We start from the raw sequence: 15,539 nt of genomic DNA, 5'->3' as shown, positions 1-15,539 counted from the left end.
ACCATTTGGATAATGCTCCCCAAGATTAGATTGAAGAAATCCTTTTATGTCGACAATTGTATAGCTAGTTTCGAAACCGAAGAAGTAGTAGGCAAGTTCAAAAAAGAGTCCCAAACTCTAATGTCTTCAGGAGGTTTTGACCTTAGAGAGTGGACTGCTGCACCATTCAAAGATAGAAGCATGACTTCCTATCAGAAAGTCATTCCAATTCTGGGACTCTCGTGGGACACCGAGAATGATGAAATCTATTACAATTGAACCCCTTTGACATTTTCGGAGAGTGCCCACGTGAAACGATCTCTTCTGTCAGTCTCACAGAGGATGTTCGACCCCATCGGATTTACAAGTCCAACTACGTTAATTCCAAAACTCAGTCTGCAAAAAACATGGAAGATGAAACTTTCCTGGGATGAAAATCTTCCACAAGGTATAGAAAGAGAATTTCAGTCTTGGCTCAAAAGACTATACTTCTTGAATTATAGTAAAATTTCAAGAAGACTTGTGATTGGACCCTTCGATGACCGCTCTATCTCTCTACATTCTTTTGGTGATGCTAGTAAGGTATCTTATGCAGCACGCATTTTCTTACGTGCATATTTTGAGGACAAAACTTCAGTACAATTGGTATTATTTAAATCAAGAGTAGCGCTTGTCAAAGAAGTAACTATTCCCAGATTAGAGTTGCTTGGAGCACTTATAACTACTCTGCTGTACCGTCAAGTCATTGACGCTCTTAAATTGCAAAGTACCAAGTGTACCTTTGGAGTATCTTGTCTGTAGTTCTGACACGGATCAAAAAAGACTTCCACTGGAGTGTTTTTGTGACAAATCATGTAGCTGAAATAAGGAGATGCACAAATCCGGACGACTGGCATTATGTACCAAACTCAAGCAATCCAGCTGATCTTCCCACTAGAGGGTACGATGCCAAAATGTTGCTACAGAGCAGATGGTGGGAGTGGCCGGATTGGCTTAAAAAAGAGCCGGATAAATGGCCTCTCTCCGAAGAGTCAGAACTAGAAACTGATGAACTGAGTAAAGAATATGTTGCAATTTCCTAAAATTGCAAGGTGGGAGAATGTTCAGGAACGTGTACGAACTCAGTTAATACACAATAATTTAATATGTTCATTATAATGTAGATTTTTTGTGGCAACAGTGATGTTTCATTATATATTACTTTGATCGTGATAACGCATGAAATGTTATTCTTTTTGATATGTTTAGAATGCTAAATAAATAAGTTCGTTGTTAATTAAAAAGGTTTTCTCTGCTAAATATATTACCATTCGTCCGAAATTATTAAATAAGTCAAGAAATTGATTAATTTCAAACAGCCCTTTTCATAATTTAAACTCAGAATTATTAATGCAATGCAGTGCCGTCCAGTCGGTAGAGTGGTTAGTGAGGCTAGTAGTTGTACCCATAGGCCCAGGTTCTAATCCCGGAGAAGGCATGGATGTTTGCAAACGTATGGTGTTTGTGCGGCAAGGGAGCTTTCAAAATGTCAAAAGCCGGAAGACCTCTCTAGAGGCTGATGGTAGGTGGTAGGGGACGATGAATGTGAAATCTCTGTACCGCTCCTCGGATGTTCTGCCTTTAAAAGTGGACTGAACTATGCAATTAATGTACCAGGATTATACCCATAGAACCATTGGTGAATGTCTGGTGTCCCTCCCACTTCTACCTGTACTTGTACCTGATGCAGTATATTTCATTTTAAATACTTTTCCGAATCTCAGTAACATTTTTTAAGAACACGATTTAAAATATTGTGACATATCCTAACACTTTATTAACAATGAATTAAAGTGAAAGTTAAAATTAATTTGCAAAATTTAAAGTAATATTAGTTATAAGAAACAAAAGGAAATTAAAATTCTGCTAGCCTGTTATAACATCACTGCACAAACGGATATGAAAGTGCCTATTCGTTCCTCGAATATAAATGCTTTAAAGCAGATGGCACCGCCCAAGCATGTCTGATTTGCGTTGAATGGCATTTAAAACTTAAAAACACATTTTCTAACAAGGTGCAGCATCTCATTGATTTTAATGCTTGTGAAAGCTAGGTTAAAATTAACTAGAAAATATTATTAGAGTGTTAAAGAATTAACATAAAATTTAAAACTTTATTTGAGTATGGGTGTGTCCGTAATAGAAATCATTTATGCTTGCAACCGTAACTACGAAAATCGGCTGCAAACCGGGAAGAAAAGAAAACAGTTTTGGTATCTTGTCCTTTTTTATTTCAACTTCATCATGTTTATTCGTCATAATCTATTTCAAAACCTGGGTATTTTTAACTATGAATTTAAACTTTAAAATATTTATGTGTATAAATGTTTTCATAACTTAAGAGAAGCTGTGGTAAGTGTAAATACTTTTATGCTTTTCAAAAAGTGTGTTTATGCTTTTCACAAAGCAGTATGTGCGCTTCAGTCATTTTATTAAATATTTTTCGTATTAAAATTATTAAATAATCATATCAGTAACCACAATTGTGTGCGGTAAGAAGCATTAACTGTTTACGTTTTTGCGAAGGAAATTTTGTGAATTATTTTTATGTGTTTTAAAATTTGATAACTACTAAGTTTTTTATTGAATCTTACATTCTTAGTTTGTTGTCTTTAATGAATATAAGACGGATATTTCTCGCTTCTTAATCACTTTAAATAATATAAAACTAATTTAAACCTTAAATGTATTCTGTAGGGAAGCAATTAAATAATTCTCGATTAAAATACATATATTATTGTTATTTTCTTTTAATCAATTGTATGCATTATTTATCTGTTCAGTGTAGCTTGATGTACAGTAAGCTATATATAGTTGTAGGTAACATGATTTCTAAATTACTCTAATGGTATGCATTATAGAAAAAGATGATATCTCTCTGATCGAGATGATGTTGTTTCCCTTTTCACTTACTGTACCGTGAGCAATGTATTCGTTGTATTTTCATTTTACCCAATATAAAATGTATTTTTTATTTATTGCTACTTTCTTACTGCATGGTATCCATAATGTTTGGAATTCTGCTGAATTCCAAACATTATGGATACCATGCAGTAACATTATGGATACCATGCAGTAACATTATGGATACCATGCAGTAACATTATGGATACCATGCAGAAGCAGGAATTCTGCTGCTTCATTTTATATAAATTTCCATGAAACCAATGATAAAAATCTACTTTTATTTTAGGATTTCAATAACACAGCAGGGAAATCTGTTTAAAATATATTTAGGTTTGTTTATATTTTTTACTGAATAAAAGTTGATAGAAATGCTTGTTGCATAGTTGGATTATAATTCATATACAAAAACAATACAGTGCTTCTTTATCAATATTTGGCATTTTCATTTTATATAGTCAGAGCTGGATTAACTATTAGGCACATGCTTAAGGCATCAAAGATAGCAGGGAGACCACAAAAAGATGCCAAACAACTCGGGAAAAGGGAACTGAAATTTTCAGATTTAACTTCGAATGCTAAACCAAGCTAAACCAAGATTGAGAAGTTGGCAATCTAGACATTGTACTATAAAATGCATGTGGTAAAATTCTTAATGAGGCCTTGTATGTAATGCTGAAGTAGATAATGTTGTCGATATAAGATTACAGGTTTAATTTCTGTATACTTTTTATACCTTATTGTTGTTACTATTTTTTCTCAAACTTTATTTTATTACCTATTTATTTCAAATGAACTGTAATATCTATCTATTTAAATTTTCTCTTTTAGTTTTCTGAAGCTCCTGAAGTGAAAGTTTTTAGAAAATGAGTACAAAGAAATTGTTCTGGAGAGCTTTTAGCTTTTTTCATAGATTATTTGACATAGTAATACATTATTTATTTAAAATTGCTAACTTTGGTAAAAGAGAAGAATTACCACCTCTAAACAATCTTTTGCTCTTATCTTCTGCGACTAGTCTGGCTGCAAAAATAAGAAAGAAAAAGGTGAGTTTTATTTATTTTTTAGGTTGGGTTTAATGATAATTATATACTTGCATATTAATAGGAGGTGAAAAGATGCTGGAATGCTTAAGAGTAAAGAATGTAGTAAATTTCCAAATAGGATTTATCTTCATTAAATTTTGGAAGCATTTTATATGAAACAGTGCTTGTTGATAATTTATAATAAACTTTTTATCTATTTATATAATACTGTTTATAATGTTATTATCTTCATAACTTTTCTTTATTTACTAGTATCAATATTTGCAAGCATATATTTTTCCCAGCTAACATGCAAGTACCAAAAATTGTAATGTTAAGAGAGTAATTTAATCCATATTTTGCACGTAATTAAAAATTTGACTAATTTCTAGTTGATGATAAATAGCTGAAAAGGAGCATTTAAAATTTAACAAAAATTTTGTGATCTTTTATACAATAAAACATTTTTATTTAAAATATGAAATTTCCTAACAAAAATATATAAATTCTCTTTTTTTTTTGCTTTTAAAATGTTGACGTAAAAAAAAAAAAAAAAAAAAAAAAAAAAAATAGCAGAATATATTGAACATTTTTCTGTAGTGTGGAATTTTTTTTCTTTTTTTTGGTATTCTTTAAGAATCCCATAAAATGTCATTATTTATAAAAACGAAAAACGTTGTAACAGAGTAAAATGAAAAATATTATATACCTGTTCATTTTGTATTGAAGGCAGATGCATTTCTTTAATCATTATTTAATTTTTCACAGAACATTATTTCTTGTTTTTCTGAATAAAATCCAGTCTTTATATATTGGTTTTAAATCATGTCAAATCTTGGGGACTTCACAAATAAAAATATATTGTGATCAAAAATCAAAATTGGGGGGGGGGGGACTGTGATTTTATTATTGAAAGAAAAAAGGGCATCATAAAATTAAATGAAATAATAATTATATAAATCATGAAACGTCTGTAAATTTTGTAAGTATCATTGGAGAATGTTTAAATGTAGAACTGAAGAAAGTAAAAAACTGCTTATACAGTTTTCTAAAAAAGGGCAGTAACATATATAATATACTCATTTATTTTAGTGTATTTGTTTCTTAGTCAAAATACATTTATTAAATAGGTTTAACAAGAATTTACAATATTCTAATTGAATAAATATTAAGAAATGTTGCAACTGCTGCATGAGTTGTAAAATGCCAATTTCAAATAAAAATGTAAAATTTAATTTTCTGTGTTCTTTATTGCAGTTAAAGAGTTTTGATCTAGTCAGTGCATACATTTCAAGAGTCAAAGATATTAATCCGCTTATTAATGCAGCTGTGAATTATCGATATGAAGAAGCATTGGAAGAAGCAAGGAAAGTTGATGAAATGATTGCATGTAGTTATAAGACAGAGGAAGAACTGGAGAGAGAAACTCCATTTTTAGGAGTCCCACTTTCTGTTAAAGAAATTATTGCAGTTACTGGTAAGTAACATTTTAATACTATGATGATATGAACAGATATCATAAATACTTTTCAGTTAACAGGGCATCGCTTTGATGAGTAACATAGCTGTTGACGTAAATTCTAACTAGAGATAGGAGTGGCAGTCCTAAAAATACAGGAAAGAAATAAACATTTTAGCAAATTAAAAAAGTTAAAAAAAATATAGAGATTGACAAATAAGAATACATGTAATTATTTCAGTTGATAGCTGCAACTGACAGAATTCTATCTGTATGTGTTCTTGACACCAGGAATAAAGAAACCAAATAGCTATCAAGGAAAAGAATACATGAACCTTCAAATCAGCATCTGCTTGCTGTTCATGTTTTTGTTCTTCAATTGCAGTACCATTTTAATCAGTGCAGGATTTACATATAAGCTGCACAAGCTATAGCTTAGGACTCCCACTGTCTTGGGGAGGGGTGTCCAAAAAAATTAAAATACAGTATAAATATAGTACAGTCAAAAGTCGTTAATCCAGAATGATCTATAATCCGGACCTCAAAGCTACAAACTTTCTGCGTATACGTCAATGCATAATGTGTTCACGCATGCGCGTAATACTTTTACGCATGCACATATGTGCGTGCGCATGTGCATAATACGTTTACGCATGCACGTTTAATGTATAACGAACGGTATAAGCTAAGCTAAAATTATCTAATTATCTATTTCAGTTAATGTTACGCATGCACGCATTGAAAGAAATGTTATGCCACTCCTTATTTTATTCCTGTAAGCATTCTAGAAGCTGTTCTGGATTCTTCTAAAGAAAGATGAGTTTGTATTACTTTTTTCATTTTCTTGTTAATGTTCTCTTTCTCTCTCTCTCCCCCCTCCTTATGAAGTAAGAGTGAACATAGCTTCTTTTTAATGCCACTTTTAGACCAGTTAGAGCAAGCTCATATTACCTCTTTTTTTTGGAGGGGGAGGAAAGGAGGTAATGCTTTCTTCATAGAAAAGTCTTTTCAAGGCAATATTCATTAATCTTTTTTTTTTTTTATATTTATTCCATTATTTCAAGCATATTGTGATTTGCTAAAAAATCATAAGTGCTCCAATTCGTGAACAATGAAATTGTACACGATGGAAGCCATGTAATGGAATATAATGTTAATAGCAGCTAACAAAATATTAGAACAACTGGTTTGAGAGAACTTATTTTTCATTTTATTTAGAATAGTTCACATGGGAACAGAAATAAACTGTGGATGACAATTTTATGATCCAGCTATGAATGTAACCACTAAGTAATGTCTGTTGGAACTAAGAAAGTTTAATTGATCTGCTGACATTGAACATATGTTTCATCTCCTTAGCAAATTATTCATGTCTGTTGGTTTTTATTAATCACAAATGCCTTTGTTACTTAAATTATTAAAAAAAAGAGTATGTCAGATGTTTTTCGTTTGTTTAATATTGTACCAAATGCTGCCATAAATAATGTAGCAAAGAAAGAAAATTATAAGAATTTTTCTTTTTCTTCATCCTTCATGATTGGCAAGCTTACAAAGCAAAGGAGGGGGGAAAATTAAATAATGGAATGTGCGAAAAATTAAAGGATCTTGTAAAATTGCTGCTCTTTGTCAGAGTTTATTAACTGTAATTAATTTATCACTGCAATTAAAAACTTGATCAATCATTTTTTCGAATTTCTAGATAAATTTAAAAAAAAGTATATTTTTAAAGGCAAATAATTAAAAAGTAAAATTTATTACAGAAACAATTATACTACAAAGTGTGCTAACACGTACTTCAAAAATTCAAAATGAATAAATTAAATCAGCTATACCAGTAATAGTCAAAACTTGATTAATAGTATGGGAAACAAAAGAATTTTTATTTTTAAAACATATGTTATTCTTTTAACCTTCCTTGACTAGATAGAAAAGTGCTTTAAAATTTTAAAATCTGGCAAAAACAAAGCAGTATCAGTATGGCATCAACACTGTTTTGCACCATCCCATAAAATTTCTTTTGTCACGTTTTCAAAAATGTATATTATGTACCCTTATAAAATATTAGCTATATTTTTTACCATGTATTTATTTTATCAGCTTTTGATTTTTTATAGTGATATTTACATTTCAACCTCAATAAGCTGTTATCAAAAACATGAGTAAATGATAGAATTAGGAGTATGATTATTTCTTAATATCATTTGTATTATTTTTAATCTTGTATATAAAAGTATAGGCATGTTTATATATATTTATAATTTTATTTTTGTATCAATTAAATAATGTCCTTGACACTACATTAAAAAGTTAAAAATATACAAAAGTTTAATGATTGAATAAATTTCTTTCTGTAGGTTTGCCTTTAAGTGCTGGTTTGGTATCACGTAAGAATGCAAGATCTGGATATAATGCACAAACTGTTCAATTAATGAAGGCTGCAGGTGCTATTCCTTTTGTAACTACAAATATTAGTGAGCTTGGGATGTGGTATGAAGCATATAACAAAGTTTATGGACGAACAAATAATCCCTACGATACAAATCGCACATGTGGAGGTAGTAGTGGTAAGTTGCTTTTAATAAATGAATTATACAATGGGATATTTAAAATGGTTTTTATAAACTGAAATTCTATTTTTCTTTTTATTCTACTTATCTTTTAAAGGCTTAGCTATTGTTATTTTATAGTTTTATATATCTCCGGTACATAATTAAATGCTAATGGCTGCTTAATTAAAGTACAAGTTAAAGATGGAATGCATCATAAAAATGAAAAAAATATCTAACATATTTAGACAAAATAAGTTAGCAAGTAGATGAATAAGCTTAAAATGTCTGTATCAATTGCCTGTCTTATTTGTATGACTAGAACCTGTAGTTTCAGGTAATATTTTCAGCTTGTGAAAAATCCATTGTAGCAAAATTAATAAAAATCTGAAACCATATTGGCATATTTTCTATTAATAATTAAAGGTAAAACTGGCATTTGTTTATTTTTTAAAAAATGTATTTAAATTATTTAAGCTTTCAGAGTCAGAATGTAGAATTTAAAAAATATTATCTTCAACTTTAAAACTCAAAATAGGCGTTATTAAAGCCCTTGCATTCACCATAATATAAGTTTATTTTATTATCTTTCCTAAACACGATTTTAGAGATGCTGTATTCCTGAATTTTTGTTGAGAACTGATTTTTAGATACTTTTCCCCCAAAGCCATACTGGTAATTTTTTTAAATTATTATGATTATTATCGTATATTACCTGGATTAGTGGTCTTGGGTTTCAAAAGTGGAATCTTCTGTATGCACTTATGTACAATATGTAAAATCTTCAAACTAAACTTTAAGATGAGAATATTCACGTACACAATTTTATGTGCCAAAATAATATGCCTGCAGGGCACTTGTATTCTGAGAACGCAGTATAGGTTTGCTCCATTAAATAAGCACAGATTTTTTTTTTTTTTTTTACTTTTAGTCATCCTACTAGTAATTTTTGCTGTACCCAATTTTCACCATGGATCATTTTTTCGTTTATATTGCGAGTGAAATATCAAACCTTAAGGATACAAGAGACAAAGGGTTTTATATCCGCGCAAGAAGAGAGAAACCGTAGTTTCTTCCTCAGATTCTGCTGTTGATTCATGTTGAGTTTCCGCGCAGCCCTGCCTTAACATCCAGTGATGAAACATAAGTAAATACTTCCTCTGATACACATTTCAATGCTGATGAATTTCCACTTCTGGAAATGAAAGATTCAAAAAAATGATGGCACAATAGCCATAAAAATGTCACTGATTATTTCAGCAAGTACAAATTGCCTGATGAATTTTTGGACACCGAACTGAAAGGAGATATCACCATTGGTCACAAATCTAAAAGATTCTGAAGGGAAACATACAAACCCAACTGAAAAAGATTCAGGTTAAAATTACTCATCCCCACTAGGCATCAACATGATCAATGATGAACAAGATAAAAAGACCTCAAACCTGGATGGGTTCAAGTACCCAAAGTGCTTTGCAAGTGTCTCTCCAATCACCATTCTAACAATTCAGCAAGAAATGGATCCTAGTGATGCTTTTTAATGAAGAAAATCCTAATGATCCTCATTAAAAAAGAAAGCTCAGTCTCATCAGTAGCATTTCTACCTCTGTTGACACTGATAAAATTATGCTGGAACTCTTGGAGTTTGGTTATCCAATAAACATTGTAAAACAGGTGGTCAAAACAAGCTTGAATTTCTTCAAAACCTAAAAATCAAAGGGCAAAAACTACTGCGGCCATAAAGGCCCAGTTCAGTGCTTTAACCCTCTCAACGTTATGGCCAGAAAATTCCATATAGAAGGCTGCCTTCTATATTCATTACACATGAAAACTTCCGCTAGCTTTTAATGTATCTGATTTCAATTTGGATGTACATTGGAAGAAAAGGAATCAAGGTATAAAATGAGAGAGTCATTTTTTAATTAAAATCAAGAAAATATCACTTATTCATGACATTTTGAGGAACTTGGATTTTCAATTTCAGGGCTGAACTCGTAATGCTGGTAGGGTTAAATGTCAAGGTTTTCATCACTCACAGGCTGTCTACAACCATGACCCTGATTGTTTGACGTGTGGTCATGGACATTTTCCCTAACAGTATGAAAAGCCTAAGGATGTTACACCTAAGAGTGCCAACTGTTCAGTGCCTCACACCTGCAGCTTACATGAATGGGAGAAATTTCCCAGAAAAGGAAAAACTGAGTTAAAACCTACCAAGAACAATTTGTTTCAAATCATATGTTTCTGCATTAAATCCAGCAAATAACCCCAAATGTCCCTCAGGAATTGTAGAAACCAGAAACATTTTAGAAGATTTACAAACCTTTGCATTTTTCATCAAAAGCTTGGGTATCTCAGAATTTGCAGCATTGCAAAGATTAAAGATGCAGTAGTGCCTGAAACAGCCAAGCAACTTTCCACCATTCAGGGATAAGTATGACAAATTTGTGCATTCTATCAAAATCATGGTGTGGGATGCCTGCTGTCTCACAAGTATATTAAAATTCCCTCATTTTCTGCTGGAATATGAAACAGACATTGCTTTAATTACCAATTGTTTGCAGATACTTCTCCTAAAACCAAAATTGTGAGCTACTTTAACTACTGCTGTGACAGAAAACACCACAGAGGCAGGGAATTGGTAATTTATATGAAAAGAACTTTACATTTGTCCTTTGTGTTGCCTGATAACTGCAAAGGCTTTGAATTAGCAGTGATATTCATGACTCCAAAAACACCAAAATATTTCTTTAGTGTGAACATGGAAATATTTCTTAACTGTAATTTACAGTCAACCAAATAATAAACTTACTGAAGAAGCTCTTCTCGACCTGATTCCTGACAACTCCTGTGTGATCCTCACAGGCAACCTGAATGCCAAATATGTAGATTAAGCTCTAACTTCAACCATAAAGTTCTCCATCAATTCATTCAGTATCACCCTTTTGCACTTTCTGCACCAGAAAAAACTACTTACAACTGCATCTGCCTGTGCATAGATATTGAAGCTTATTTTATCTATTAATTCCCATGGCTGTTGAAATGAAAGTGTAGCTCTCCTGAAAGCACATCCTGGTTCTGGACACAGACAGCTACTAACAATGTTTCCTACATAACTGACTGGAGATTATTCCACTACCTTTTCACCACCAACCGAAGTTTATGCCTCTCAGCATCCTTAAATAAATTGATGCTGTAGTACATGATCTCACTGCCAGCATTACACAAGCACACTGTGTAGCTACCAACACCATTATTGCTGAACAAAAACTTATATAAAATTCCTACTGGAACTTCATGAGACTATTAAACTAAGAAACCATCTTAGGAAAACACGGCAGACAACCTAAAATCAGATGGCAAAGAAGGAGGTGAATAAACTCAACAGAGTCCTAAGGAAACTCATTAACAAATGTATAATTGAAAACGAGAAGAATAAAATCACCAATCTCAAAAACACAAATGGATCCTTCAGGAAATTTATTCAGCATCTGAAACAGAAGTCTTCTAACAACACACCATTTCAAACTGGAAACCACTTTTGCATTCTTAGGTAAAGAAAAGGCTTATGTTTTAGCAGATTACCTAGAAGATCAATTTTCACCGAATGTGTTTCCCTGTGATCCTCTCTTCATCGATGAAGTTAACTACAGTGTAGAATCCTGGTTAAACACTACAATGGCAAACAAGTGCATTCAGCTGATCAACCAAAGAGAGGTTGCTGAAATTGTGAAAAACCTTACAAATCTGATGCTTAGAAATCTCCCCAGAAACTGCATAAATAAACTAAATGGGTTTTTTTTTTTTTTTTTAGTACTTGTTTAGCAATCTCGCATTTTCCTACACTGTACAAAATGGCAATGATTACCCTTTTGCAAAAGCATGAAAGGAATGAAGGATACCATCCAATCAGTCTTCTCACAGGATTCGGTAAAATTTACAAAAAGGTTATTTACTGCAGGTTGCAACACTACTTAGAACTCCTTCCAGATGAACAGTTTGGTTTTTGATGAAAGCTCTGCACCATGAAACAACTAGTCAGAATAATAGAATTTGCAGGAGCAGTGATTTATAACAAAAGTTGTCTAGTAACCTGCTACTTGAAGTGTCTAAAGTTCTTGGGTAGAATATTGCATTATGGCTTAATTTAAAAGCTCATTCAAGTAAAAATTGACAGAGAAATTATTATACTAATTTTATCCTTCATCAATGAAAAGAAACTGTGTGGTTCATCAAGGTAAGGATTTCTCCTCTCTCTCTCTTTTTTTTTTTTTTTTTTTCTTCCAGTCAAAGTGAGCATACCACAAGACTTGATCCTGTACTATACCTTCTCTGTGTGTATGGCTTCTCGAAGCTAGGAACAGATCCAAATTCCTTCTTAGATGACAGAATGGTAGCAGTTAAATCATCAAATCCAAAACATGCGCTCTTTAGACTGCAAGCAGAAATGATTGGTAACAAAAATTGGTATCAGCAATGGCATATTCCATAAATGCATCAAAATTGTAATTCCTTCTTAAACCTGGAGGCCACATGAACTGTGAAATTAAACTCTTCAGTGAAACTTCCAAAAGTCAGAATGCTGAAATACTTAAGAATTCTACTTAACCAGTCTTTCATATGGACTGATTATATAGCATACAGTGGCTCCCAAAAGTGTTCGTACACTTATGATTTTCATTGAAATAGGGCTCTATCCATTAATTAAAAGTAAACTTTCTGAATGAGATTTTAATAATAAGATCTATAATGTATTCGTAACAAAATTACATGAAATATTTTTAAAATATAGCAAAACTTAATTTTAAGAAATTAATAATAAAAAAATGACAAACATTTTATTTCACAAAAGTCTTCGTATACTTCAAAAAGAATCTTGACATATTAGTAAATATTTTCATTTTTTGTTAAATTAATATTACTAGGATATCCTTTAGCATCCACAGCAGCTTTTAAACGTCTGGGAATAGATTTTACTCATTTTTTTTTTTTTTTTTTTTTTGTAATTTTTATAGCAATGTTCATCCATTCTTCCATCATGGCTGTTTTGAGTTCGCTTTTCATTTTGATGTTATGTTTTTGTACTCTAACCTCCAGCTCTTTCCAAATGTGTTTTATGGGGTTTACATCTGGCAACTGAGGTGGTGTTTTCAAAACCTGTGGACAATTATAGAGACATTACAGGCTAACGTTGAGAGTCGTATACTTAGAATCGTTATCATGATTAGAAATAAAGTTGTTTCCAATACCCATATTTTGGGCTGATAATTTTAAATTGTCTCTTAAAATATTTAAATAAAGATAATGATTCATTATGCCATCAATAAATACCAAATTACCTAGTCCTGATGCTGTCATGCCCCCCCCTACATACAAGAACACCTCCACCGCCATGCTTAACTGTTCCTGTAGCGAATAGTTTATCCAACAGATGGCAGTATCTGCCAAGCTCCTTTGGTAATTGTCAATGCGCATGCGCAAGTGGAGTGAAAAAAGAAGTATGTTATTAGGAGAATGAGCTTTCGTAAATAATGTTGCTGCGCGTTTTTGCTGTGTAAATAAAAGTATATTTTTATATCATAGATGTTCTTTACTCTCTAATGCGAAGCACTAGGTTAGTGCACGAATCTCTTCTGATTCAGAAACCATTTTCAAACCGTGGATCACCACAACAAAAAGTGGCGTCCGTGACAGGACGCATTAGTTAGGTAAAGGACACTTTTGATGGTTTAACAGCAGAAATGGAAGCCTTGAAAGTAAGAAGAATACCACTGCGTGCAGCCTTCACGAAAGCATATAATAGCCTACATGGACATTTGAATGAGTCAGAATTGAACAGTGATGTTCTATTATCGTCCCTGGAAATCCTGGAAGATAAAGGAATTCGACTACAACAGTTGGATGAAGAAATATTGGATCTCCTATCAAAATCGAAAGAAGTCTCGCAAGAAGAATATACTAAAGAATTTGAGTCATGTGAGACTTACAAGGAGAAATTAATAGCAGCCAGGATGAAAGTGAAGCAAATCACTGTGAAACTAGAGAAAAATTTGCTGACTCATGCATCGGTAAATGAAACCAGAACTGTTGATTCAAGAACAACGGCAACGAATTTGAAGCTTCCGAAAATAAATTTGATTGAATTTACAGGTGATCCACGACAATGGTTGAATTTCTGGAATACCTTTAGTAAGATACACGAAGATCCAGTGCTAGATGATCATTTGAAATTCGTATATCTGATCCAGGCTACTGCTGCCAAATCGAAAGCACGGGAAATAGTGCAGAGTTTCCCGACAACTAAAGAAAATTATCCGAAAGTCATCGAACATTTAAAGAATCGTTTTGGACGTGAAGATATTCTTATACAAGTGTACGTTTAGGATTTATTGAATCTTGTGTTGATAAATAATAATGCAACCAAAAAGGACTTTGCGCTATCATCGTTGTAGGACAGTTTAGAAACAAAATTGCATGCTCTGGAATCTCTCGGTGTGACTGAAGATAAATACGCTAGTGTTATTTTTCCGTTAGTTGAATCTTGCCTGCCTCCTGACATCTTACGCGTGTGGGAGAGGGAACGGGAGAGCTCGTCACAACAAGATAAGAGCGATCTTGAATCTATTCTTCTGTTTTTGAAAAATGAAGTGATATCTGAAGAGAGAATTAAATTAGCGTGTTTTTCTTTTGATAAAAGTAGAAAATCTAAAAGTTACATTAATGATGAGTCTAATATTCCTACTTGTAATGATTTGTATACAGGAGACAAATTTAAAGAAAATGCTCCTATTAAGAAAGTTGAGGAATCGTGTTTATTTTGTGATAAGCCACATTTAACAGAAAAATGTTTTAAAGCTAGTACGCTTACATATCAGGATAAAAAAGATTTAATATTTAAGAAGGGTTTATGTCTATTATGCTTGAAGAAAAACCATATTTCTCGTAACTGTAAGTCCAAGGTTAAGTGTTTAATTTGCCAGAAAAGGCATTTAGCAGTAATGTGTCAACAAGTTCCTTCTCAATTGAAAGAGACTAAACAAGTAGAGCCTGTGGCGAAAAATGAGGTCAATGTAAAATGAGGTCAATGTTTTGGCTAGCAGATCCGCGAGCTCCGATGTGTTACTACAAACATTAATCGTAAGGGTAAAAAATGGCAACAGTTAAAGGATAGTCAGAGGGATTATAGATACGGGTTGCGAGAGACGAAAGATATTACAAATTCTTTGAAATGTAACAGTGTTGGTGAAGTGAAATTAGTTCATAAATTATTCGGAGGTGTAGAAACAAAAGAAAAATTGCATTCTAAATATATAGTTAATTTGAGTAGCCTTGATAATAAATATGTATGTAGTGTGCATTGTTTAAGTGAATCTGTTATCTGTTCTGATGTTAAGAAAATACCTAAAGGTCCTTGGTTGAAAGAACTTCGTAAATTAAATATTCAAGTGTCAGATGTAGAGGGTAATGCTCCCAAAAACGAAAGTGACATTAAATTGTTGATAGGTTCTGATATTGCTGGAAAATTATTCACCGGAAATATTAAATGTTTACAAAGTGGTCCGGTCGTGATGGAAACAAGTTTGGGAT

The 15,539-nt window shown here is 32.3% G+C and overlaps 1 protein-coding gene across 4 annotated transcripts in view; it reads left to right on the top strand.

Annotated features, from left to right (window-relative positions):
• The window catches only part of LOC118194631 (fatty-acid amide hydrolase 2-like), a 117,681-nt gene that overhangs the window by 77,137 nt on the left and 25,005 nt on the right, over positions 1 to 15,539 (top strand). For 2 of the 4 annotated variants that reach the window (XM_035365810.2, XM_035365809.2), the window contains exons 2-4: positions 3,754 to 3,968; positions 5,205 to 5,424; positions 7,761 to 7,970. In XM_035365810.2, the coding sequence (XP_035221701.1) occupies positions 3,789 to 3,968; positions 5,205 to 5,424; positions 7,761 to 7,970 (610 nt within the window). In that variant the 5' untranslated portion in view covers positions 3,754 to 3,788. Of the gene's footprint in view, positions 1 to 2,106; positions 2,371 to 3,753; positions 3,969 to 5,204; positions 5,425 to 7,760; positions 7,971 to 15,539 lie in introns of those variants that run through there. The other 2 variants (XM_085827593.1, XM_035365808.2) reach the window with 2 other exon arrangements.

Source organism: Stegodyphus dumicola, chromosome 12 (assembly GCF_044657685.1).
Source record: "Stegodyphus dumicola isolate Sdum_Otavi_A_Nest chromosome 12, ASM4465768v1".
Classification (NCBI taxonomy): Eukaryota; Metazoa; Arthropoda; class Arachnida; order Araneae; family Eresidae; genus Stegodyphus; species Stegodyphus dumicola.
The sequence above is the reverse complement of the archived record's forward strand: the minus strand, read 5'-3'. Positions and strand labels throughout refer to the sequence as shown.